The 27,174-nt window shown below is 40.0% G+C and overlaps 1 protein-coding gene across 2 annotated transcripts; it reads left to right on the top strand.

Annotated features, from left to right (window-relative positions):
* The first annotated feature begins 2,882 nt into the window (after positions 1–2,882).
* On the top strand, positions 2,883–25,242 carry LOC128702986 (uncharacterized). Of its 2 annotated transcripts, none has more exons than XM_053797496.2 (5): positions 2,883–2,921; positions 3,416–3,697; positions 5,610–5,870; positions 5,999–6,039; positions 23,593–25,242. In XM_053797496.2, the coding sequence occupies exons 3-5, from the start codon at positions 5,837–5,839 to the stop codon at positions 23,908–23,910; spliced, it is 393 nt and encodes a 130-aa protein (XP_053653471.1). In that variant the 5' UTR covers positions 2,883–2,921; positions 3,416–3,697; positions 5,610–5,836; the 3' UTR covers positions 23,911–25,242. The 2 variants fall into 2 exon arrangements, with proteins under 2 accessions (XP_053653471.1, XP_053653472.1); XM_053797497.2 differs by lacking the exon at positions 2,883–2,921 and adding an exon at positions 2,946–3,049.
* The last annotated feature ends 1,932 nt before the right edge of the window (positions 25,243–27,174 follow it).

Genomic DNA, 27,174 nt, shown 5'->3' with positions numbered 1-27,174 from the left:
AATAGCAACAGCAACAGCAACAGCAACCACAGCAGCAATAGCAACCACAGCAACAATAGCAACAGCAACAGCAACAGCAACCACAGCAGCAATAGCAACCACAGCAACAATAGCAACAGCAACAGCAACCACAGCAGCAATAGCAACCACAGCAACAATAGCAACAGCAACAGCAACCAAAGCAACAGCAGCAACCACAGCAACAATAGCAACAGCAACAGCAACCAAAGCAACAGCAGCAACCACAGCAACAATAGCAACAGCAACAGCAGCAACCACAGCAACAGCAGCAACCACAGCAACAATAGCAACAGCAACAGCAGCAACCACAGCAACGATAGCAACAGCAGCAACCACAGCAACAATAGCAACAGCAACCACAGCAACAATAGCAACAGCAACAGCAACCACAGCAGCAATAGCAGCCACAGCAACAATAGCAACAGCAACAGCAACCACAGCAACAGCAGCAACCACAGCAACAATAGCAACAGCAACAGCAGCAACCACAGCAACAGCAGCAACCACAGCAACAGCAACAGCAGCAACCACAGCAACGATAGCAACAGCAGCAACCACAGTAACAATAGCAACAGCAACCACAGCAACAATAGCAACAACAAGAGCAGCAACCACAGCAACAATAGCAACAGCAGCAACCACAGCAACAATAGCAACAACAACAGCAGCAACCACAGCAACAATAGCAACAGCAACAGCAGCAACCACAGTAACAATAGCAACAGCAACAGCAGCAACCACAGCAACAATAGCAACAACAACAGCAGCAACCACAGCAACAATAGCAACAGCAACAGCAGCAACCACAGCAACAATAGCAACAGCAACAGCAGCAACCACAGCAACAATAGCAACAACAACAGCAGCAACCACAGCAACAATAGCAACAACAACAGCAGCAACCACAGCAACAATAGCAACAACAACAGCAGCAACCACAGCAACAATAGCAACAGCAAGAGCAGCAACCACAGCAACAATAGCAACAGCAGCAACCACAGCAACAATAGCAACAACAACAGCAGCAACCACAGCAACAATAGCAACAGCAACAGCAGCAACCACAGCAACAATAGCAACAGCAACAGCAGCAACCACAGCAACAGCAGCAACCACAGCAACAATAGCAACAACAACAGCAGCAGCAACCACAGCAACAATAGCAACAACAGCAGCAATAGCAACAGCAGCAACCACAGCAACAATAGCAACAACAACAGCAGCAATAGCAACAGAAGCAACCACAGCAACAATAGCAACAACAGCAGCAATAGCAACAGCAGCAACCACAGCAACAATAGCAACAACAGCAACAATAGCAACAGCAGCAACCACAGCAACAATAGCAATAGCAACAGCAGCAACCACAGCAACAATAGTAACAGCAACAGCAGCAACAGCAACAGCAGCAACAGCAACAGCAGCAACCACAGCAACAATAGCAACAGCAAGAGCAGCAACCACAGCAACAATAGCAACAGCAACAGCAGCAACCACATCAACAATAGCAACAGCAACAGCAGCAACCACAGCAACAATAGCAACAGCAACAGCAGCAACCACATCAACAATAGCAACAGCAACAGCAGCAACCACAGCAACAATAGCAACAGCAACAGCAGCAACCACATCAACAATAGCAACAGCAACAGCAGCAACCACAGCAACAATAGCAACAGCAACAGCAGCAATAGCAACAGCAGCAACCACAGCAACAATAGCAACAGCAACAGCAACAATAGCAACAACAACAGCAGCAACCACAGCAACAATAGCAACAACAACAGCAGCAACCACAGCAACAATAGCAACAACAACAGCAGCAATAGCAACAGCAGCAACCACAGCAACAATAGCAATAGCAACAGCAACAGCAACAATAGCAACAACAACAGCAGCAACCACAGCAACAATAGCAACAACAACAGCAGCAACCACAGCAACAATAGCAACAACAACAGCAGCAACCACAGCAACAATAGCAACAACAACAGCAGCAACCACAGCAACAATAGCAACAACAACAGCAGCAACCACAGCAACAATAGCAACAGCAACAGCAGCAATAGCAACAACAACAGCAGCAACCACAGCAACAATAGCAACAACAACAGCAGCAACCACAGCAACAATAGCAACAGCAACAGCAACAATAGCAACAACAACAGCAGCAACCACAGCAACAATAGCAACAGCAACAGCAACAATAGCAACAACAACAGCAGCAACCACAGCAACAATAGCAACAGCAACAGCAACAATAGCAACAACAACAGCAGCAACCACAGCAACAATAGCAACAGCAACAGCAACAATAGCAACAACAACAGCAGCAACCACAGCAACAATAGCAATAGCAACAGCAGCCACAGCAACAATTGCAACAACAACATCAACAACCACAGCAACAATAGCAACAACAACAAAAACATGAAGTTTGTCAATAAATCGTTGGATAATTCAAATTCGGTTAGGCTTGAATCCTGGCAGTCATTAAGGGTGGAAGTCGCCTCTAAACTAAGGGGGAGAATTCCTTATAACTCAAATAATGGATTAAAGTGCACTACGAATGTATACATTCATTTTTTATTAGGTAAATGTTGCTCTGAATCCTTGGATCAAGAGCCACTGCTGAACAAAACGAAAATTGCTAATTGGCGGGAAGCAGCAGCCAATTAAAGCCACGATTTAACCTATGACGTCACAGATTCGACCGCCAAGACCCAGTAGCCAATCAAGAGTTGTGACGTCACTGTTGAGGATGTATACATCATGGTTGATCAGCCAATGAAAGTGCTCAGAGGCTCCTACGTCACAGTCTGGTGGCGGTTCATAAGTCCGCGAAAACTGCGCCTCAGTCATGCGCGGGAGAAGATGACGTGAGGGTGCTCGCTCCTCTGGTAAGCATTTTTCCTTTATATCGCCTAAATTACTGGTTGTTTTCATTAACTAATGCTTTTACATGATCATATAAACAGTATATATATCTTATAAAGTAATTGTGGAATTATTGATTTTTGTTCCAATGGTAAGTGCTAAGTATATTATATGGTCACTTATGTAACTTGCACTTGTCACCATGTATTACGTCACTTTACTACTTATAAGTGCTGGTTTATGATGGGTTGAAACATTAACAAGAGGTCGTTTAGTGTAAATTGTCACTTTACCACATACAGGAGGAAAGTTTAACTTATGTCACTAGTAAGTTGTAAGTTGTCACTATCACTTATGTGGTTTAGAGTAACGCCACTGTAACATATTGGCGCAGTAATGTGCGCCGATAAATTGGCGCCAATGTCTATGATACATGTTAGGAACATTAAGATATTAATCATATGTAAAATATTTCCTTATTCTAGGCTATTTCTACATTAATGTTTATTTTTATTAGGGGGAGATTGCTCCAAATTCTTGGATCAAGAGCCCATCACCTGCCAGGTGTATGCGTGTCACCGCTCTAGCCACAGCCAATGAAAACGAGAGTTACTAAGTTGGCGGAAAGCAGAAGCCAATTACAGCCTAGATTTAACCTATGATGTCACGGGTTCGAGCGCCAAAACCCAGCAGCCAATCAGCAGTCGTGACGTCACTTGACGAGCCAATCAAAGCGCACAATCACAAGCGTCACAGTGGTGGTGGTGCGGGAGATGACGTGACGGCGCGCGCTCCTCTGGTAAGAATTTTTCCCATATTTCTCCTAAATTACTTGTCATTTACCTTGTTTTTACATGGTAATATAGTGTGTGTATATTTGAAATAGTAATACTGCAAAATATGGTAAGTAACTTAATGTCACCACTTAAGTGGTTGTAAATCGTCATGTACCACTTATATAAGTTGTCACTAGCACTAAATTGTAAATTGTCTACAAATTGTAAGTGGTGGGTAGTAACGTATGTCGTTTTACCACCTTGTCGTTTATGGTTGTAACTTGCCACTTCACTAATGTCACTTATAAGTGGTCGTTTATGGTCTTGTAATTTGTCACCACCAATTAAGTGGTAATTTAGTATGGCATCACAATACCACTTGTATGTGGTCAATTATAATTGTATCTTTTACACTTTATCCTGATGGGCAGGATCTTGATCCAAGGAATCTGAACTACTTTCCAGTAGTGACTTCCATTCCCCAGGCACTGTATGACCCCCTTACGGGCTTAGCGCTTTACCGTAAACTCCACGGCACAGCATGTGCGCTCAGTTGGCGCCATTAACTCGCGTTCTTGGCGCCAATGCGTGAAATCCGCTCTAGGAAGCGCAAAACCCGGTCACTCAAAACTTAACCACGCGTGGGTCAAGTGTATATATATATATACACTTGAAATGTTTATGTATATACATGTATATATACTCTATATACATTGAGATTCAGAATATATATAAAATATTTTCTCATTTCTGGACTATTTCTACATATAATTGTTTTTATTGGGGGATGCTCCAAATCCTTGGATCAAGAGCTTATCAAAATGTCCTGGCCACAACCAAATACAAAGTTGGCGGGAACCAGCAGCCAATTAGTCTCGAGTTAACCTATGACGTCACGGGTTCGAGCGCCAAGACCCAGCAACCAGTCAGTAATCGTGACGTCACTTGGCCAAACATACGTCACTGTCGATCAGCCAATCACTTCAGCGGTTCCTACGTGACTGGTGGTGGTGCGAGCCCGCGAAAACTGGCGCCTCAGTCATGCACGGGAGAAAGGGGGGGGGGGGTGCGCACTCTGGTAATGATTTTATCCTAAATTTCTTCAAAATTACTGGTCGTTTACATTAAATAATGCTTTTACATGGTTATATAAAGTAAATATATCTGAAGTAATAATTTTGTAAAATATGGTAACTTATGTCTACGTAAGTGGTTGTCAGTTGTCACGTACCACTTACATAAGTGGTTGCCACTTTACCTCTAATAACTGGTATGTCACTACCAGTTATAAGTAATTGGCTGTAACTTTGTCATTACCACTAATTGGTTAGTGTTAAGTTGTAATTTGTCAATTTACCCCTTACAAGTGATCGATCGTTTATGATCGGTTGTAACTTGTCACTTTACCATTCACTACCACTTAAGTGATCGTTTATTTTAAATTTTCTGGACCATGCCACGGTGGGAGGATCTTGATCCAATGAATCTGAGCCATCATTCCCAGTAATGAATATATTCCATTCCCCAGGCTATGGGGAATATTCCATTCCTCGGGATATATTCCATTTCCCAGGCTCTACGGGGGATATATTCCATTCCTCGGGCTCTGCTGGGGATATATTCCATTCCCCAGGGGTTGATGTAAACTTGAAATGTGTATATAGCATATCAATGTGTGTGTGTATATATATATATATATATAATATATATATATATATATATATAATATATATATATATATATATATAATATATATATATATATATATAATATATATATATATATATATATATATATATATATATATATATATATATATATATATATATATATATATATATATTTGTGTGTGCATTGATATTCAGTATACAAAATATTTTCTCACTTATTCTGGGATATTTCTACATTATAAATGTTTTATTTGGTTTTTATTAGGGTAAGGATGCTCCAAATCCTTGGATCAAGAGTCCATCACCAGCACTCAAAAAGCAAATTGCTAAGTTGGCGGGAAGCAACAGCCAATTACAGCCTAGATTTATCCTGACGTCACGGGTTGAGCGCCAAGACCCAGCAGTCGTGACGTCACTGTTGATCAGCCAATGAGCGCTCAGATTACTACGTCAGTCTGGTGTCTGGTGCGGTAGCCCGCGTAAACTGGCGCCATGCGTGGGAGGAGTGAGGGCGCGCGCTCCTCTGGTAAGACATATTTTCCTTTATTTCTCCTAAATTACTGGTTATTTATAATTAGTGGATTTACATGGTAATATAAACAGTATGTATATATAATCTGTAGTAGTAATTCTGTGAAATTATTTTTATTCCAGTTGAAACAGACGAGTTCAGCAGTACAGTTTTAGCCTTTATGGTAAGTGGTAACGTTTGTCACTTTCACTTATAAGTGATCAGTTATTACTTATCCCTTTACCATTTGTCTACCACTTATGTTATTTTACCACTTTTACGACCTTACCATTTGTCACTACCACTTATATCACTACTATAAATTATAATTGAAAATTATTATTCGCTGAAACATTAATTTATTATCCAGCTTTTTATATATGGACTTTGTTGCCATGGATACGTGAATATGGTGGATGCCTTGTTGAATTATTCCAGTAAACTAAGATTTAAATGTCATAGTATATGTAGGTTTTTTTGTAATTACTGATTTTAATGTTTATTATTTTAAACTGATTTAAAGTTGATATTATAATTTTTTGCAGTTGCCATGTTTTAAGTTGATGCAAGTTAAATTTATTCATATTTTCCTTTTTTTTTTTTTTTTTTTTTTTGGGGGGGGGGGTATTGACCCTTTGAGATACTAACGGTGTATGACCCTTGTAGGTTTAGCGCTTTATGGTTATATTACCCTTGTAGGTTTAGCGCTTTATTATATTACCCTTGTAGGTTTAGCGCTTTATTATATTACCCTTGTAGGTTTAGCGCTTTATGGTTATAATGTATGACCCTTGTAGGTTTAGCGCTTTATGGTAAGATAAGATTTCGTTCGGATTTTTAATTCCCGGAGGGTTAGCCACCCAGGATAACCCAAAAAAGTCAGTGCGTCATCTAGGACTAACTTATTTCCATTGGGGTCCTCAATCTTGTCCCCCAGGATGCCACCCACACCAGTCGACTAGCACCCAGGTACCTATTTGCTGTTAGGTGAACAGGACAACAGGTGTAAGGAAACGTGTCGAAATGTTTCCACCCGCCGGGAATCGAACCCAGGTCCTCGGTGTGTGAGGCGGGAGCTTTAGCCACCAGGCCACCGGTTATGTATGACCCGTTGGGTTTAGTTATTAGTTATGATTATAATTTTTAAAAATTGATTTAGGAACTTCTTAGTAATTTTGAGATGATTTAAAGCTGAACACCTGTTCAGTAATACTGGACTTTGCTTAATATTTTAGGTATTAAAAGTATTCTTGACAGGTGGTGCATAGGTTACATGCAGCCTTAATGACCGTGTAGTAAAAAGGCTTTACACCCAATACCCTAGTGGGTTTAGTGCTTTTTGATTATTAAACCCAGCAAATCATGACGTTCGTGAAGTGGATAGGCTTTAAGCCCAGTAAATTATGACCTTTGTGTAGTAGATAGGCTTTAAACCCAGTAAATCATGACCTTCATGAAGTAGATAGGTTTTAAACCCAATAAAGCAATTATGACGTGTAGTAGATAGGCTTTAAACCCAATAAATCATGACCTGTGTAGTAAATAGGCTTTAAACCCAATAAATCAATCATGACCTTCGTGTAATAAGCTTTGAACTCGGTAAATCACTAATGACCTTTGTGTAGTAGTAGGCTTTAAACCCAATAAATCATGATTAGTAGATAGGCTTTAAACCCAATAAATTATTAGTGACCTTTGTGTAGTAGGCTTTAAACCCAATAAATAAATCATGACCTTTGTGCAGTAGATGGGCTTGAAACAATAAATCATGACCTTTGTGTAGTAGATAGGCTTTAAACCCAATAAATAAATCATGACCTTTGTGTAGTAGATAGGCTTTAAACCCAATAAATAAATTATAACCTTTGTGTAGTAGATAGGCTTTAAACCCAATAAATCATGACCTTTGTGTAGTAGATAGGCTTTAAACCCAATAAATAAATCATGACCTTTGTGTAGTAGATAGGCTTTAAACCCAATAAATCATGACCTTTGTGTAGTAGATAGGCTTTAAACCCAATAAATAAATTATAACCTTTGTATAGTAGATAGGCTTTAAACCCAATAAATCATGACCATGTAGTAGATAGGCTTTAAACCTAATCCATCAATGGTGTTTGCAGTACATTCCATTAAAATATAAAATTGTTATACAGTGGACCCCGACTTGCAATATTAATCAGTTCCTGAGAGCACATTGTAAGATGAAATTATCTTAAGTCGAATTAATTCTCCCCATAAGAAATAAAGGAAATCAAATTAATCCATTCAAGACACCCAAAAGTATGAAAAAAAAAAATTTACCACATGAAATATACATTTTCCTAAACACAAAAAGGAGGATACAAGCACAATATATATTGTGCTTGTACTAGTGTACTAAATGAAGAATAAATGACACCTTTATCGATGATGTAGTGATGACTGTCCTGGGAGTGCCTTTTCCTCCTGAGTAATGTAGGTCCTGTTTGGCATTTTCTTCCAGAACAGGCCTTATCACTGTGTATGCCACTACGATTCTTAAATCTCTCAAACCAACCTTTGTTGGCCTTAAATTCGCCAATATGAGCACTAGTTCCAGGCATTTTTTCCTGTTCACCTAGGTGTTAGTCGACTGATGTGGGTCACATCCTGGGGGACAAGATTAAGGACCCCAATGGAAATAAGTTAGTCCTTGATGACACACTGACTTTCTTGCATTATCCTGGGTGGCTAACCCTCTGGGGTTAATTGTTTCTCGGTATTCTCGATAAGCCACACCAATAACAGTCTCTCCACATCTTCAAGTAGTACAGCTGACCATGGTACAATAGTATTTCTCACCCTTTTTACCACAGGGTTGGCACTAGAAGCTTTCTTTGGGCCCATGGTGGCCTTTTTAGCAGTTACAAGCACTAACCGTGCAACCGTGTCTGCCCCGGCTTGTAAACAATGTCACACAAGCTCAGCTGAGGCGTTTAGGCCAGACACGCGTGGACGCTACGGGATGAATGATGCAAGTTTTTCAACACATGTTGGGGTCAAATTTTTATGATGACAAGCATCATAAGTCGGTTTTAACATGCATTACATTGAGGACATCGTAAGTCCAGGGTCCACTGTATATGAAATATTAATAATATTCTCATTGCTAATCTTTAAAATTTTTATATATATTTCTTAGGTTTGACACTTCTTTATATAATAGGTATAATATGTAATAGTAATAGTAAGAATATTACTTTTCTAATTAGTATTATTGTAATTAGTACAGTGGACCCTCGAATTTCATGATTAATCCGTTCCAGAGAGTCTGCTAAAAGTTGAAATTCATGAATGGTGAAACCATTTTCCCCATAAGAAAGAATGAAAATCCAATTAATCCGTTCCAGACTCCCAAAAAATATTAAAAATAAATTTTTTTCAAATTAAATAGATTTACATACAGGAGAGGAGGGTGGTATTAGGGAGCAAAAACTTCAATGTGATGAAACGAAACTCCTGCACCATTTGCTCTTCAAAGTCTGGAGGATGAAATGGAGCATTGTCCATTACCAGGAGGCACTTGAGTTCCAATTTGTTTTCCAGGAGGTATTTCTTCACACCGGGGTCAAACGCTTCATTGAACCAATCGAGGAAAATGTCCCTCGTGACCCATACCTTAATTTTAGCCTTCCACATCCCTCAAATTAGCCTTGGTGACACTGTTTTTCTTGAAAACACTGAGATTTTCAGAGTGATGCACCAGTAAAGGCTTTACTTTGCTATCCCCACTTGCACTACTAGAAAACATGAGAGCTAGCCTGTCTTTCATAGGCTTGTGTCCTGGCAATGCTGTTTCCTCCTTCGTGATGTAGGTCCTCTTTGGCATTTTCTTCCAAAACGGGCCAGTTTCGTCACAATTGAATACCTGTTGGGGTTTGAATTCTTCAGTCTCTGTACCCCTTTAATTCCTGAAAATATTTTTCAGCCGCTTTTTTGTCAGAACTGGCGGCCTCGCCATGCCTTACCACACCGTGTATGCCATTATGCTTCTTAAATCTCTCAAACCAGCCTTTGCTGGCCTTAAAATCACAAACAGCACTTGTTGCAGGCATTCTTTTTATGAGATCATCATGCAACTGCCTTACCTTTTCACAAATTATTGACTGCATGACAATATCTCCTGCTAACTGTTTTTGGGTAATCCACACCAACAATATCCTCTCCACTTCGAGGATTTGAAACCTCTTTTTTGTCAGCATGTCTACCCCTTTTGCAACAACAGCTTCCTTGATTTCCTTTCCCTTCGCCATGATCGAAGTGATGGTTGAATGGTGTTTGCCATACATCCAGACAAGCTCTGAAACATGCACTCCACTTTCATATTTTTCAATTTCTTTCTTTCTTTAATTCAATTGTTCCTCAATTTCTTTACCAAAGGGCTGGCATTAGCTTTCTTTGGGCCCATGGTGACTTCTTTAGCAGTTGCAAGCACAAAAAAACAATGGATTATTATAAGAACATAAGAAAGGAGGAACACTGCAGGAGGCCTGTTGGCCCATACTAGGCAGGTCCTTTACAATTCATCCCACTAACAAAACATTTGCCCAACCCAATTTTCAATGCCACCCAAGAAATAGGCTCTGATGTGAAAGTCCCACTCAAATCCAACCCTTCCCACTCATGTACTTATCCAACCTAAATTTGAAACTACCCAAAGTCCCAGCCTCAATAACCCAACTAGGTAGACCGTTCCACTCATCAACTACCCTATTTCCAAACCAATACTTTCCTATGTCCTTTCTAAATCTAAACTTATCTAATTTAAATCCATTACTGCGGGTTCTCTCTTGGAGAGATATCCTCAAGACCTTATTAATATCCCCTTTATTAATACCTATCTTCCACTTATACACTTCGATCAGGTCTCCCCTCATTCTTCGTCTAACAAGTGAATGTAACTTAAGAGTCTTCAATCTTTCTTCATAAGGAAGATTTCTGATGCTATGTATTAATTTAGTCATCCTACGCTGAATGTTTTCTAACGAATTTATGTCCATTCTGTAATATGGAGACCAGAACTGAGCTGCATAATCTAGGTGAGGCCTTACTAATGATGTATAAAGCTGCAGTATGACCTCTGGACTTCTGTTGCTTACACTTCTTGATATAAATCCCAGTAATCTATTTGGCTTATTACGTACGCTTAGGCATTGCTGTCTTGGTTTAAGGTTGCTGCTCACCATAACCCCCAAGTCCTTTTCGCAATCTGTATGGCTAAGTTCTACATCATTTAACTTATAAGTACTAGGGTTATGGGCACTCCCAAGCTTCAGAACCTTGCATTTATCTACATTGAACTGCATCTGCCACTTTTCTGACCAAGAATAGTTTGTTTAAATCCTCCTGAAGTTCCATAACATCTACGTTTGAATCAATTATCCTACCTATCTTTGTGTCATCGGCGAATTTGCTCATATCACTAGTAATTCCCTCATCAAGATCATTGATATATATTATAAACAACAACGGGCCCAAGACTGATCCCTGTGGAACGCCACTTGTTACAGATCCCCACTCGGATTTAACCCCATTTATGGACACTCTCTGCTTCCTGTCAGTGAGCCATGACTCGATCCAAGAGAGCACTTTTCCCCCAATGCCACGAGCTGCTACTTTCTTCAACAGTCTTTGGTGCGGAACTCAATCAAACTCTACCAAACAGTGGCTTCATCAGTCCATACGTAGGAGAAACTTGAAGAACAGGAGAAGAATGAGGTAATCAGTCCCTCAACCTTGAGGGACTGACCATCACCCTTGGGGTGATGGTCACTGATAAACATTGCCACAGAGTGTGAATGGTGCGTAAGTCTGGCTTTGTGTGCGCGTTGACACTGGAATGCCGTTTGGATGCATACCAGATGTTTGCCGAATCACTAGGTCAGTCATGAACCGCGAGGCTATATTTTGCCGAAAAAAATTGCTGAAAGTCGGATTTCACGAAAGTTGTGGCTACCGAAAGGGGGGGGGGGGTTCACTGTACTAGTCTTTTTATTAGTATTATTGACAGTATTAAAAAATTAATTTGTTGCCAGTAGGCTATAACCTAATATATTAAACCTACCAGTTACTGCCTCGTGAGGTCATTTACAATTGTTAAGATAAGATTTCATTCAGATTTTTAACCCTGGATGGTTAGCCACCCAGGATAACCCAACAAAGGCAGTGCGTCTTCGAGGACTGTCTTATTTCCATTGTGGTCCTCAATTTTGTCTCCTCAGGATGTGACCCACACCAGTCGACTAACACCCAGGTACCTACTTGCTGGTAGGTGAACAGGACAGCAGGTGTAAGAAAACATGTCAATGTTTCTACCCCGCCGGGAATTGAACCTGGGCCCTCCATGTGTAAAGCGACTATCATGCCGAGGCATTTCGGGCAAACTAATCTAATACATAGTAACTAATTAAAACTAGATAAGATAATAGTACATAGTAATTATTATTTGAAACTAAACACACAGTAGTGGTTAGCTGTTTTACAATCTTATTTGGACTTCATAAATTTTGTGTATACTTAGTACAAAATCTAATTTACAAGAAATGGTGCAGGTGGTAATATTTTATGGAATGGCAGAATTAAAAGCCAGGAGGTCAATGATAAATCTAGCCAGTAGATGTTTGGTTGATTTAGTTAATATTGTGAGATAAGATGATTTTTTAGCAGAGTCCTAAATTTATAAGTTGTCTGGGGATCCTTGGCTTGTTCCGGTAGCGATTTCCAGATCTTTGGGCCTTTTATGTGCACAGCGTTCTTGCGTAGTGAGTTTTACTCAAGGGATGTTGAAAAGGGCCTTATGCCTTGTATTGTGACTGTGCATTCTTTTGTAACTGTCGAGGAGTAGTTTTAGGTGAGGGTTTAGAGTGGAGTTTAAAGTTCTGTATATGTAGTTGGCACAATAATAAGTGTATGTTTTGTATATTAAGCAAGTTGTCTTGAAAAGTGGTGGGGTGTGCTGTCTAGCACAGGAGCTGGTTATCACCCGCACAGCAGCTTTTTGTTGGATTATTAAGGGTCTAAGGTGGTTGGCTGTGGTTGAGCCCCAGGCACAGATACCATAGGTGAGGTAAGGATATATTAGAGTGGTACAGGGTAAGGAGAGTCGTTTGTGATACATAGTAGCGTATCTTGGAAAGGATTCGTACTGATTTGGAAATTTTCTTGGCTGTGATGGGTGTGGGACTGAAATTTAAGGTTACAGTCAAGGAGAAGACCTAGAAATTTGCCCTCTGTTTGTCTTGATATAGGGGAACCATTTAACAGTACGTTGAGTTGAATATTTGAGGCTCTGTTGCCAAACAGCATGAAGTAAGTTTTTTCTATGTTAAGTGATAGTTTGTTGGTCATCATCCAAGCATATATCTTTAGCAGTTCATTGTTTACAGTGTTTTCAAGCACAGCTGGGTCTGAATGGGAGTAGACATATGTAGTGTCATCTGCAAATAGAACTGGTGTAAGGAGTTGGGATGCATTGGGGAGATCATTGATGTAGATGAGAAAGAGGACTGGGCCTAGGACACTATCTTGGGGTACACCTACAGCTACAGGTTGGATAGCGGAGTTGACTCCATTTGCATGCACATACTGGTGTCTGCCGTTAAGATAGAATTTTAGGTAGTCTAGAGAATGTCCTCTTATGCCATAATGATACAGTTTGAGAGAATTTTAGGTAGTCTAGAGAATGTCCTCTTATGCCATAATGATACAGTTTGAGGTGCAAGAGATTGTGGTCAGCTGTGTCAAACACTTTTCTTAGGTCGATAAAGAGCCCCAGGGGACATTCATTCTTATCGAGAGCTGTATATATTAGGTCAAGCATTTGTATAATAGCATCATTCGTGCTTTTTTTTATGGTCTAAATCCAAACTGGCATGGGTTAAGCATGTTGTTGGATGTAAGGTAGGAGTAAAGTCGCTTGTGTATTATTTTTTCAAATATCTTGGATAGTATAGGCAAGTTTGATATGGGTCTGTAATTGTTCAAATCAGTTGGATCTCCACCTTTGTGGATCGGGGTGACCCTTGCTGTCTTGAGTATGGATGGGAAGGTTGAGGAAGCTATAGATTTGTTAAACATTGTTGCAATAATGGGCAACAGTTCTGGTGCAGCTTTTTTATATATGAATGGTGGCAAGTTATCTAGATCACCTGATTTGTTTTTTAATGATTTAATAATAATAATAATATCTTCATTTACAACAAGTACATGTACAAGGTATACAGTCCTAGCTGACAACAATGACATACTACTATATAGAAACTCCCTTGTTATGCTCCGCATTTCGGGCAAATTAGGTCAGTGTCCCAGGATGTGACCCACACCAGTCGACTAACACCCAGGTACCCATTTTACTGATGAGGAACAGACAACAGGTGAAAAGAAACACTTCCAATGTTTCTACTCTGGCTGGGAATCGAACCCAGACCCTCGCCGTGTGAAGCGAGAGCGTTAACCACCAGGCCACTGAGTGAGACTTCAGTGGGATTAGTTGGAGCTAGGAATAGAGTACTATTTGGATAGTTGCCAGTGAGGTACTCGCTCGGAAGGGTATTTGAGCTAGGAATTTGGCTCGCTAGCTTTGATCCTATGGTAGAGAAGAAGACATTAAATTTAGTCGGCCGTGTCTATAGGTTGCATGTGAGGTTCATCTGGTTTAATTAAGTCTATCTCTAATTCCAGTCGATTTTCTGAGCCCAAAATTTTGGAGAGGGTTTGCCAGGTACTTTTCATGTCACCTTTCATTTCACTAAATCTGTTTTCATAATATATTTGCTTTGATTTACGTATTAGTTTTGTGAGTATTGATGTGTATCTTTTAGTAAATTCTTTAGTAATTAAGCCTAATCTGAACTGATTTTCAGTTTGGTGTTTTTTATTAATAGATTTGAGGATACTTCTAGTTAGCCATGGGCTGTTTAACCTCTTTTCTGTGACTTGTTTCATTTTGACTGGGCAGTGTTTGTTGTAGTGGTTTAGGGTTTTATGTAAAAAAAAATTGATATCTTTATCGATATTATTACTGTCATTTAGCTCTCTGCCAATCAATGGCACCTAGTGCTAGTTTTAGGTTTTTATCGATGTCTCGTCATGCAGGTGAAATGAGATCTTTCTTGTTTCTTGAGGCAGTTTAGATAAGTTGGTTATGAGAAAGGATAGTGGTCTGTGGTGTTGTGATGATACCTGCTTGTAGTGGGAATATTATGTTGGTCCAGATATGGTTGAGTAACGGGCACTAGTGTCAGAGATTCTTGTTGGCTTTGTTATAGTAGTGGGTAGCAATAAGCTGTTGTTCATAGCATTTGTGAAATCAGCTACTGGAGGGTTGGTTGCTTGGATAAGGTTGATGTTGAAATCTCCTGCTAGTATCAGATGGTGTTTATTCAACTCTGACTCAATTATCATGTTTCTAAGGTTATTGCTAAAAGTGTAAGTGTTTGAGTGTGGTAGTCTGTAGACTGCACCAACTGCTATAGATTTCTTAGTGTTCTTGATGTGAATTTAGCTATTATATATTCACCATTTTTGTCCCGTACATTAGTTGATTTCACACATTCTGGTTCATCAGAGTAATAGATGGCAGTGCCTCCTCATGATTGGTCGGGCCTACAGTTATGTATGGCTGTGTAACCAGGTATGGTAAATATGTCTGTCAGATCTTGTCTGAACCAGGTTTCAGTAAGTATAATGAAAGTTATAGTAGCATTTAGAGACTTAAGTAGTGCAATGAGGTCATCAGTGCTTACTCAATGATCTAACATTGTAGTTGAAGACTGTAATGTTCTTGCTGACACTGAGAAGGGTATTAGCCTGACTAGCAGTGTAGTAATGGCAATTACTGTTTGGACTGTGTGTGCTGTCCAATAAGAGGTTATCAGGATCGATACTTTCATTCATAAGGGGTACGTAGAGAAATAGCCGTTACAATTACAGTGGACCCCCGCATAGCGAACGCCTTGCATAGCGAACAATCCGCATAGCGAACGCTTTGTTCGCCAAAATTTTGCCCCGCATAGTGGACAAAAACCCGCTCAGCGACCTTCGTCCGAGACGCGTCCATTGTTTACCAGCCAGCCTCCGCGGTAACATTCAAGCATACACTCGGAATATTTCGTATTATTACAGTGTTTTCGGTGCTGTTTCTGGAAAATAAGTGACCATGGGCCCCAAGAAAGCTTCTAGTGCCAACCCTGTGGTAAAAAGGGTGAGAATTAGTATGGAAATTAAGAAAGATTTTGAAGGGTTTGGGGCTAACCCTGAGAAGCCTATGCCAGTTGTGGAATCCATTGTGCCTACTTCAAAAATTAAGGAAATGTGTGCACAGTGGGTTGAACTGCAAACCTTTATGGATGAAAATCACCCTGACACAGCTGTTGCAAGCCGTGCTGGTGACTATTTCAATGACAATGTTATGGCCCATTTTAGACAAATCGTAAAGGAACGGGAGGTACAGAGCTCTATGGACAGATTTGTTGTGCGACAGAGGTCCAGTGACTCTGAAGCTGGTCCTAGTGGCATTAAAAGAAGAAGGGAAGTAACCCCGGAAAAGGACTTGCTACCTCAAGTCCTAATGGAAGGGGATTCCCCTTCTAAACACTAACACTCTCTCTCCCCTCCTCCCATCCCATCAATCATCACTAGATCTTCAATAAAAGTAAGTGTCATGTAATTGTGCATGCCTTTTTCAGTTTGTGTGTACTAAAATTAACATTTTTTTGTGGTAAAAAAAATTTTTTTTCATACTTTTGGGTGTCTTGCACGGATTAATTTTATTTCCATTATTTCTTATGGGGAAAATTAATTCGCATAGCGAACATTTCGCATAACGACCAGCCCTCTTGCACGGATTAAGTTCGCTATGCGGGGGTCCACTGTATTATAATACAACAAAAAGACCAAAGCAATGATGTTAAAATATACATTTTCCTACACAGAATCTGTCCAGAGAACTCCGTTTCTGGCGTCTCTAAGATTTCCCTAAAATGAGACACAACATTGTCATTGTCGATGTTGCCAGCACGGCCTGCAACATCTGTCAGGGTGATGTTCATCCATGAAGGTTTGCACTTCAATCCACTTTGCACAAATGTCCTTAATCTTTGAATAAGGCAACTTCCTCCATCTCTCTTCCTCCTCCTCTGAAGGAAATTCCTGAGCTGTGGTCTGTTGGTGTTGCACCTCAAGCTCTTGCATCTCTGTAGTGGTTAGCTCTTCGTCATCTTCCACCAACTCTTCCACATTCTCGGCACTAACCTCCAAACCCATGGACTTCCCCAATGCCATAATAGATTCCACAACTGGCATAGGCTTCTCAGGGTCAGCCCCAAACCTTCAAAATCCCCCTCTTGTACACATTCTGGCCACAATTTTCTCCAAGCAGAGTTCAAAGTCCTGCAAGTCACTCCCTCCCAAGCCTTACCTATAAGGTTTGTGCAACTGAGGATACTGAAATGATCTTTCCAGAACTCTCTTAGGGTCAGTTCAGTATCTGAGGTCACTTCAAAGCACTTTTGAAACACTGCTTTGGTGTACAGTTTTTTGAAATTTGAAATGACCTGCTGGTCCACGGGCTGGAGGAGAGGAGTGGTGTTAGGAGGCACAAACTTGACTGATGAAACTAAACTCTGGCACCATTTGCTCTTCCAAGTCTGGAGGATGAGCAGGAGCATTGTCTAATACCAGGAGACACTTGAGTTCCAATTTATTTTCCAGGAGGTATTTTTCAGTGGGGCCAAACACATCATGGAACCAATCATGGAATATGTTCCTCGTGACCCATGCCTTACTGTTTGCTCTCCACATCACACAATTTAGTCTTGACGACACTGTTTTTCTTGAACACTGGGAGTTTCCGAATGATACACGAGTAAGGGCTTCACTTTGCAATCCCCACTAGCATTACTACAAAACATGAGATTAAGCCTGTCTATTATAGGCCTGTGTCCTGGGAGTGCCTTTTCCTCCTGAGTAATGTAGGTCCTGTTTGGCATTTTCTTCCAAAACAGGCCTGTTTCATCACAACTGAACACTTGTTGAGGTTTTAATTGTTCAGCCTGCACGTATTTTTAGCCGCTTTTTTTTTTTTTTTTTTTTTTTTTTTTTTTTTTTTTTTCTCCCAGAACTGGCAGCCTCACCATGCCATATCACACTGTGTATGCCACTATGATTTTTAAATCTCTCAAACCAGCCTTTGCTGGCCTTAAATTCATCAGTATCAGCACTAGTTTCAGGCATTTTCTTAGTGAGATCATTATGCAACTGCCTTGCCTTTTCACGTATAAATGACTGCGAAACACTATCTCCTGATAATTGTTTCTTGTTGATCCACACCAACAACAATCTCTCCACATCTTCGAGTATTTGTGATCTCTGTTTTGTGAGCATATTTCCACCTTTCACAACAACAGCTTCCTTAATTGCCTTTTTCTTGGTCAAGATAGTAGCGATAGTTGTATGGGGTTTGTTATACAACTTGTCCAGCTTGGAGACATGCACTCCACTTTCATATTTTGCAATGATCTCTCTTGAATTCAATAGTATTTCTCACCCTGTTTACCACAGGGCTGGCACTAGAAGCTTTCTTTAGGCTCATGATGGCTTATTTAGCAGTTGCAAGCACTAAAAACAATGGAATAATACAAAATTTATCGCATGTATGCGTGGAATCGTCCTCACTGGCTTGTAAACAACGGCACATGGTGTACATGGAGTGGTGAGCCGCTCAATCCCCACAGACACATTTGGGACAAATGACTTTAACCGAGTTTTGTCGTTAACCGAGCCAATATTTTGACGCAAAAACTTTACTTAATCCGAATTTTACGTAATCCGATGATGTTGTAATCTGGGGGTCCACTGTATCTCAAATATGAAGTGTTTGTGGTCCAGATATGGTACTTGTTTATGAAGTGTTTGCTGAGGTTTAATACCTGCTTATTATAATCAGTTATAATAAAAAAGAAGTGCTAAACCTACAAGGGTCAGACAGCTCAGACTACCTGGTTATATATTCACATTGTTGTACAAAATTTGTCATCTTCCTTATAGCGGAGTAGTGGAAACAGATGCTATATTTCATGTGTACACTGAGTTGCAAGCTAATATTTTGTGAAGGTATTTAGGGAAAAAGGTTAGCTGGACTTGAGTCCTGGAGGTGGAAATACAATGCCTACAGTTTAAGAGGTTTGGGATATTTGCCGTTTGGAGTGACATCTGAACTGTCTTATCTGTGCACCTCTGCGAAGACGGTGATACTGTGAATGACAGTGAAAGTGTTTCTTTTTGGGTCATCTTGCCTCGGTGGGAGACAGCCGGTGTGCGTGTGTATTCTTTCAACAAATCAGTCGTATCCCACCAAGGCAGGGTGGTGCCCCAAAAAGAAAAATGAAAGTTCTCTTTTTAAATTCAGTAATGTATACAGAAGGGGTTACTAACCCCTTGCTTCCCACATTTTACTCTCCTCTTAAGACACGCACGGCTACACACTTCCCTATGAAGATGCGTGTATGTGTGTATATAAGTATGTCGTGCCGAGTTTGGCTTAAATAACAATGCTCTTCTTGCCGAATAAGGCAAGCAAAAATTTGTACAGTGGACCCTCGACCAACGATATTAATCCGTTCCTGAGAGCTCATCGTTAATCAAAATTATCGTTAGTCGAGTTAATTTTCCCCATAAGAAATAATGGAAATCAAATTAATCCATGCAAGACACCCAAAAGTATTGAAAAAAAAAATTTACCACATGAAATATTAATTTTAATACACACAAACTGAAGAAGACATGTACAATTACATGACACTTACCTTTATTGAAGATCTGGTGATGATTGATGGGATGGGAGGAGGGGAGTGTGTTTGGTGTTAGTGTTTAGAAGGAGAATCCCCTTCCATTAGGACTTGGTGTCAAGTCCTTTTCCGGGGTTACTTCCCTTCTTCTTTTAATGCCACTAGGACCAGCTTGAGTCACTGGACATCTGTTGCACAACATATCTGTCCATAGAGGCCTGTACCTCCTGTTCCTTTATGACATTCCTAAAGTGTTTCACAACATTGGCAGTGTCACAATTAAACACTTGTTCAGGTTTCAATTCTTCACTGTCTATGTACTCCTTGAATTCCTGCACATATTTTTCAGATGTCATGTCCGAGGGCAATGTGTGGTGTGAATATAATGCAGAGAATTCGTAGTTTGGAAGTTAGGAGGAGGTGCGGGATTACCAAAACTGTTGTCCAGAGGGCTGAGGAAGGGTTGTTGAGGTGGTTCGGACATGTAGAGAGAATGGAGCGAAACAGAGTGACTTCAAGAGTGTATCAGTCTGTAGTGGAAGGAAGGCGGGGTAGGGGTCGGCCTAGGAAAGGTTGGAGGGAGGGGGTAAAGGAGGTTTTGTGTGCGAGGGGCTTGGACTTCCAGCAGGCATGCGTGAGCATGTTTGATAGGAGTGAATGGAGACAAATGGTTTTTAATACTTGACGTGCTGTTGGAGTGTGAGCAAAGTAACATTTATGAAGGGGTTCAGGGAAACCGGCAGGCCGGACTTGAGTCCTGGAGATGGGAAGTACAGTGCCTGCACTCTGAAGGAGGGGTGTTAATGTTGCAGTTTAAAAACTGTAGTGTAAAGCACCCTTCTGGCAAGACAGTGATGGAGTGAATGATGGTGAAAGTTTTTCTTTTTCGGGCCACCCTGCCTTGGTGGGAATCGGCCAGTGTGATAATAAAAAAAAAAAAAATTCAGCTGCTTTTTGGTCCAAACTGGCAGCCTCACCATGCCTTATCACACTATGTATGCCACTACGATTCTTAAATCTCTCAAACCAACCTTTGCTGGCCTTAAATTCACTCACATCACCACTAGTTGCAGGCATTTTTCTAATTAAATCCTCCTGCAACTTCCTAGCCTTTTCACATATGATCGCTTGAGAGATGCTATCTCTTTCTCGTTTATCCACACCAATAACAGTCTCTCAACATCTTCTATCACTTGCAATCTCAGTTTCGAAAACATAGTTGCACCTTTGGCAAGAACAGCTTCCTTGATTGCCGTTTTCTTGGCCACAATAGTAGCGATGGTTGATTGGAGTTTTGTGTACAACCTGGCCAGCTCGGAGATGCACACTCCACTTTCATACTTAGCAATGATCTCTTTCTTCATATCCATAGTAATTCTCACCCTTTTTGCTGTAGGGGTGGCACTAGAAGCTTTCTTGGGGCCCATGGTGACTTATTTTGCAGGTGCAATCACTAAAAACGCTGTGATAATATGAAATGTTCCGATTGTATGTTTGGATGGGACCGCGGTGGCTGGCTGGCTTGTAAACACTGGCCACAAGTGGACGCGTCTCAGACGGAACAAATTGTGTTGGTCGAGTTTTTTAGCATTAGTCGAGGCAAAATTTTTGCGTTAAAATGTATCGCTAGTTGGATTTAACGTTAGACGATGCCATTGTTAGTCGAGGGTCCACCGTATATTCAATAATTTCACAATCATTCTGAACCTAACAAAAAAAAAGTTTCATTGTTTATTAAAATATTGTAAACTTGCTAAATTAAATTGTGCTTGTTATAATAAGGTTAGGTAAGTTTTCTAAGTTTCTTTTGGTACATAATTAATTTTTACATTAAATTAAAAAAATATTCCTTTAAGCATATAAGAGAAACTTTAGAAAGGACTTTATATATAAGAGGATTGTATATAAATGTTAAATTTTAATCTCCCTGATAGTTGTCAGGTGGCCCGGTGGTCTGGTGGCTAAAGCTCCCGCTTCACACACGGAGGGCCCGGGTTCGATTCCCAGCGGGTGGAAATTCCGACACGTTTCCTTACACCTATTGTCCTGTTCACCTAGCAGCAAATAGGTACCTGGGTGTTAGTCGACTGGTGTGGGTGGCATCCTGGGGAACAAGATTAAGGACCCCAATGGAAATAAGTTAGACAGTCCTCGATGACGCACTGACTTTCTTGGGTTATCCTGGGTGGCTAACCCTCCGGGGTTAAAAATCCGAACGAAATCTTATCTTATCTTATCTTAACAGGTTACATGCAAACTTAATTAAACCCTCATGTAGTAGATAAACTTTAAACTTGATAAAGTAACTAGAGTAATTAGCTTATTTCCACAGTGCATTTTAAAGTCCAAAATATGTTGTCTGAAGCAACTTTTTTTTTTTCCTTATTTGGTTTTAATTAGGCTATTTAAAATCCATTAAAAAATATGCTGCTCCTTCCTCAAAATTCATACAGTATTTTGTATTTAAAATTCCTTTTTTTTTTTTTAACACATCGGCCGTTTCCCACTGAGGCAGTGATCCAGAAAAGAAGAAATACATGAATCATCATTCACTCCATTGTAGTGATGGTGAATTAAGTCATGATGGTGAAGGTGTTAGGAATCATGATGGTGAGGGTGTTAGGAATCATGATGGTGAGGGAGTTAGGAATCATGATGGTGAGGGTTTTAGGAATCATGATGGTGAGGGTGTTAGGAATCATGATGGTGAGGGTGTTGGGAATATTGATGGGCTATTGAGCATGTTAGTTTGTGATGGAGCAGCACACCTTCTCTAGTGTCACCCCTTGATGCTGGTAAGGGGCTCTTGATCTAGGGAATTGTATCTGTACTCCAGTTCCCTGAATTGACTGAATACCTTCCATCCCCCCCACACACACGCTGTATAATCTTACTTGGAGTTTACCTGGAGAGAGTTCCGGGGGTCAACGCCCCTGCAGCCCAGTCTGTGACCAAGCCTCATGGTGGATCAGAGCCTGATCAACCAGGCTGCTACTGCTGGCTGCACACAATCCAACGTACAAGCCACAGCCCAGCTGGTCGGGTACCGACTTTAGGTGCTTGTCCAGTGCCTGCTTGAAGACAGCCAGGGGTCTATTGGTAATCCCTCTTTTGTATGCTGGGAGGCAGTTGAACAGTCTCGGGCCCCTGACACTTATTGTATTGTCTCTTAACGTGCTAGTGACACCCCTGCTTTTCATTGGGGGGATGTTGCATCGTCTGCCGAGTCTTTAGCTTTCGTTGTGACTGATTTTCGTGTGCAAGTTCGGTACTAGTCCCTCTAGGATTTTCCAGGTGTATATAATCATCTCTCTCGCCTGCGTTCCAGGGAGTACAGGTTTAGGAACTTCAACCTTTTGCCCCCCTTTTCCCAACCTAACCCTTGGGAACGACCTACTTCCACATTGTACAAATGTGACACCACTCACGACTGCTGCACCTCTCCTGCATACGGTTTATAAGCTACTTTTCCGCACATGTGCCGCATTCTGTTAAAGATTGATGGTCTGACCATATCGACTCGAGGTTGAGGGACTGATTACCTCATTCTCCTCCTGTTCTTCACGTTTCTCCTTTGTATGGACTGATGAAGCCACTGTGGCGAAACGTTTCCTCAATAAAGATACCCCCTAAAGTTGGTACCTGACCAGCCGGGCTGTGGCTTGTACGTTGGATTGCGTGCAGCCAGCAGTAACAGCCTGGTTGATCAGGCTCTGATCCACCAGGAGGCCTGGTCACAGACTAGGCCACAGGGGCGTTGACCCCTGGAACTCTCTCCAGGTAAACCCAAGAGTTGCACATGTGTCTAATTTATCAACTGTGTCGGTTCTCTGAACCATTCATCTACAATCCTCTGCTACTTGTGTATTTCCAATATTTACCTTTTGGTAGGCTTCATATTAGTCGAGTGAAATGGGCATTTTATCTTCCAGAAATCTGAACTTCACAACCCCAGCAAGATATTTGAACTTCTCAACCCCAGCAAGATATTTGAACTTCTCAACCCCAGCAAGATATTTCAGCTTCACAACCCCAGTAAGATATTTGAACTTCTCAACTCCAGCAAGATATTTGAACTTCTCAACTCCAGCAAGATATTTGAACTTCTCAACTCCAGCAAGATATTTCAACTTCACAACCCCAGTAAGATATTTGAACTTCTCCACTCCAGCAAGATATTTCAACTTCACAACCCCAGCAAGATATTTGAACTTCTCAACCCCTGGATGATTTCAGCAGTAACCTCATAACACTTATATTGGGCAAGTAGTTAGTTAAACCAAGACAACTAACATGAAGTAAGTTAATATTTCTTCATGTATTCCTTGCTGTGTACTTTACCTTCTGTTATATTTATTTTATATAAAACTGGTGCTGTATAGCCCTTGTGGCTTAGCGCTTCTTTTTGATTATAATAATAAAACTGGTGTTTATAAGATTTATATTTTGGGAACATGTTTGTGTGTGTGTGTTGCTCATACCTGCGTGCTGCTCATACCAGGATGCTACACCTGGGTGCTGCTCATACCTGGGTGCTGCACATACCCGGGTGCTGCATATACCCGGGTGCTACACCTGGGTGCCGCTCATACCTGGGTACTGCTCATACCTGGGCTGTTTATACCTGGGTGCTGCTCATACCTGGGCTGTTTATACCTGGGTGCTGCTCATCTCCAGGTGCTACACCTGGGTGCTGCTCATACTTAGGCTGTTTAAACCTGGGTGCTGCTCACACCTGGGTAGCACTTGGGCTATCAGCCTGGGTAGCACTGGGGCACTATCAGCCTGGGTAGTGCTTGGGCTATTATTAGCCTGGGTAGCACTTGGGCTATCAGCCTGGGTAGCACTGGGGCACTATCAGCCTGGGTAGCACTTGGGCTATTATCAGCCTGGGTAGCACTTGGGCTATTATCAGCCTGGGTAGCACTTGGGCTATTATCAGCCTGGGTAGCACTTGGGCTATTATCAGCCTGGGTAGCACTTGGGCTATTATCAGCCTGGGTAGCACTTGGGCTATTATCAGCCTGGGTTGCACTTGGGCTATCAGCCTGGGTAGCACTGGGGCACTATCAGCCTGAGTAGCACTTGGGCTATTATCAGCCTGGGTAGCACTTGGGCTATTATCAGCCTGGGTAGCACTTGGGCTATTATCAGCCTGGGTAGCACTTGGGCTATTATCAGCCTGGGTAGCACTTGGGCTATTATCAGCCTGGGTTGCACTTGGGCTATCAGCCTGGGTAGCACTGGGGCACTATCAGCCTGAGTAGCACTTGGGCTATTATCAGCCTGGGTAGCACTTGGGCTATTATCAGCCTGGGTAGCACTTGGGCACTCAGCCTGGGTAGCACTGGGGCAATATCAGCCTGGGTAGCACTGGGGTACTATCAGCCTGAGGCTACTGTCACCCTAGGTAGTACTGTCCTGCTTAATGTATGAAACTGGATCTTGCATTTATTTAAACTGCCAACCATATTGTTTTAAACCATTTTATACTGCCAATTGTTTTATATCTTCTAATGTTTTATACCTTCTAATGTTTTATACCTTCTAATGTTTTATACCTTCTAATGTTTTATATCTAATGTTTTATATCTGTTTTATATCTTCTAATGTTTTATATCTAATGTTTTATATCTTCTAATATTTTATATCTTCTAATGTTTTATATCTTCTAATGTTTTATATCTAATGTTTTATATCTAATGTTTTATATCTTCTAATATTTTATATCTTCTAATGTTTTATATCTTCTAATGTTTTATACCTTCTAATGTTTTATATCTAATATTTTATATCTTCTAATGTTTTATATCTAATGTTTTATACCTTTAATGTTTTATATCTAATGTTTTATACCTTTAATGTTTTATATCTAATGTTTTATATCTTTAATGTTTTATATCTTCTAATGTTTTATATCTTCTAATGTTTTATATCTAATGTTTTATACCTTCTAATGTTTTATATCTAATGTTTTATACCTTCTAATGTTTTATATCTAATATTTTATATCTTCTAATGTTTTATATCTAATGTTTTATACCTTTAATGTTTTATATCTAATGTTTTATATCTTTAATGTTTTATATCTTCTAATGTTTTATATCTAATAATGTTTTACATCTAATGTTTTATATTTTAATGTTTTATACCCAATGTTTTATGCATTCTAATGTTTATATTTTCTGTTTTATATATTTTCTAATGTTTCATGTATTTTGTTTTATATTTATAATGTTTTATGTTTTATATTTATATTTCCTAATGTTTCATATTTTCATTTCTTAATGTTTCATATTTTTTTTTTTTTTTTTTTTATCTTACAATGTTTTATACCTGTTTTATATTTTAATGTTTTATGTCTTACGTTTATATCCTAATGTTTTACATATTTATTTTCTCATGTTTTATATCTTCTGTTTTATACCTAATGTTTTATATCTAATGTTATTTAACTTATGTTTACCTAATGTTTTATATGTGCTTTTAAATTTTTTTATTGACTTGCATTGGTGTATTAATGCAGTTTAATGTTGTTGTCCATTCTTTTTCAAATATTTACGTTGCTTTGTAATTAACCTGGCACTTAAAAACCACCACTGCCACAATCACCAACAATCTGCAACACTTCGATACGACAACAATCGCTGTTTTTTTTTTTTTTTTCCACTTAGATTGTTTTATACAGATGTGTTTCTCTGGTAATCAACTTGACAGGTAACGTGTGTCCACACATTTCAACAGCAACTTGACAGAGGTAACTCCAGGTAAGTTTTTTAAACTCAAATACAGAATTTTAGAAGTAATTTCGAAGTACATGGTGCCTGAGGCTACCAAAACTAGGTATTCTTTTTTATATGCAATGATGGAGCAATTGACTCGCTGATCTCTTATTTTTAGTACATTTAGCTTCCTGTTCAAAATTCGTACATCTTGTAACTTTATTGTAATTCCTAAATTATTATATCAGTTTGTGTTTAAAATATTTAATGTGGGAAGTGGTGAAGGCTCGATACTCTTGTCTATCGTGAGGCGGAAGAATTGCCTAATTGTATAAAGACGTACATCTAATGCTGATATATTTTTCGTGGAGTTCAGTTTTATGGGCTGGAATGTTCAACACACTTATTAAATTTTTGCAATTGCTAAGCTGCAGTGCAAGATTGTGTGGAATACAAAAATATTTTGTAGTGTTTTGTAAAAGGTTACTTGCTGAAAAGCCAGGAATGCAGTATAATGTAAAGACAGAGGCATACCAGTTTGTCATAAAAGGATTATTGTGAAATCATTGAGTGCACTTTGTAAGTTGTGAAACAAAAGTTGTAATCTACATCATTGTTGTTACAAATACTGGGCTGCCTGAAAAGACTTTGTGGGAATTTTCTGGAGAGGTTTTTGACTTTGATAATATCAAATGTTAATTATCCGAACTTGCAATGATCATATTTTATTCGTGGTAGAATTTTTTTTTTTTTTTTTTAATCTTAAATTGCCAAGAATACTGATCTATGATA

This window comes from Cherax quadricarinatus, chromosome 86 (genome assembly GCF_038502225.1).
Source record: "Cherax quadricarinatus isolate ZL_2023a chromosome 86, ASM3850222v1, whole genome shotgun sequence".
NCBI lineage: Eukaryota > Metazoa > Arthropoda > Malacostraca > Decapoda > Parastacidae > Cherax > Cherax quadricarinatus.
The sequence above is the reverse complement of the archived record's forward strand: the minus strand, read 5'-3'. Positions and strand labels throughout refer to the sequence as shown.

Bases quoted from the DNA above. Each gene is read 5' to 3' on its own strand.
- LOC128702986 (XM_053797496.2), top strand. From the start codon at position 5,837: ATGCGTGGGAGGAGTGAGGGCGCGCGCTCCTCTG. The intron at 5,871-5,998 runs GTAAGACATATT...TTTTTATTCCAG, and splicing joins TGAGGGCGCGCGCTCCTCTG to TTGAAACAGACGAGTTCAGC. The intron at 6,040-23,592 runs GTAAGTGGTAAC...TTTATCTTCCAG, and splicing joins GTACAGTTTTAGCCTTTATG to AAATCTGAACTTCACAACCC.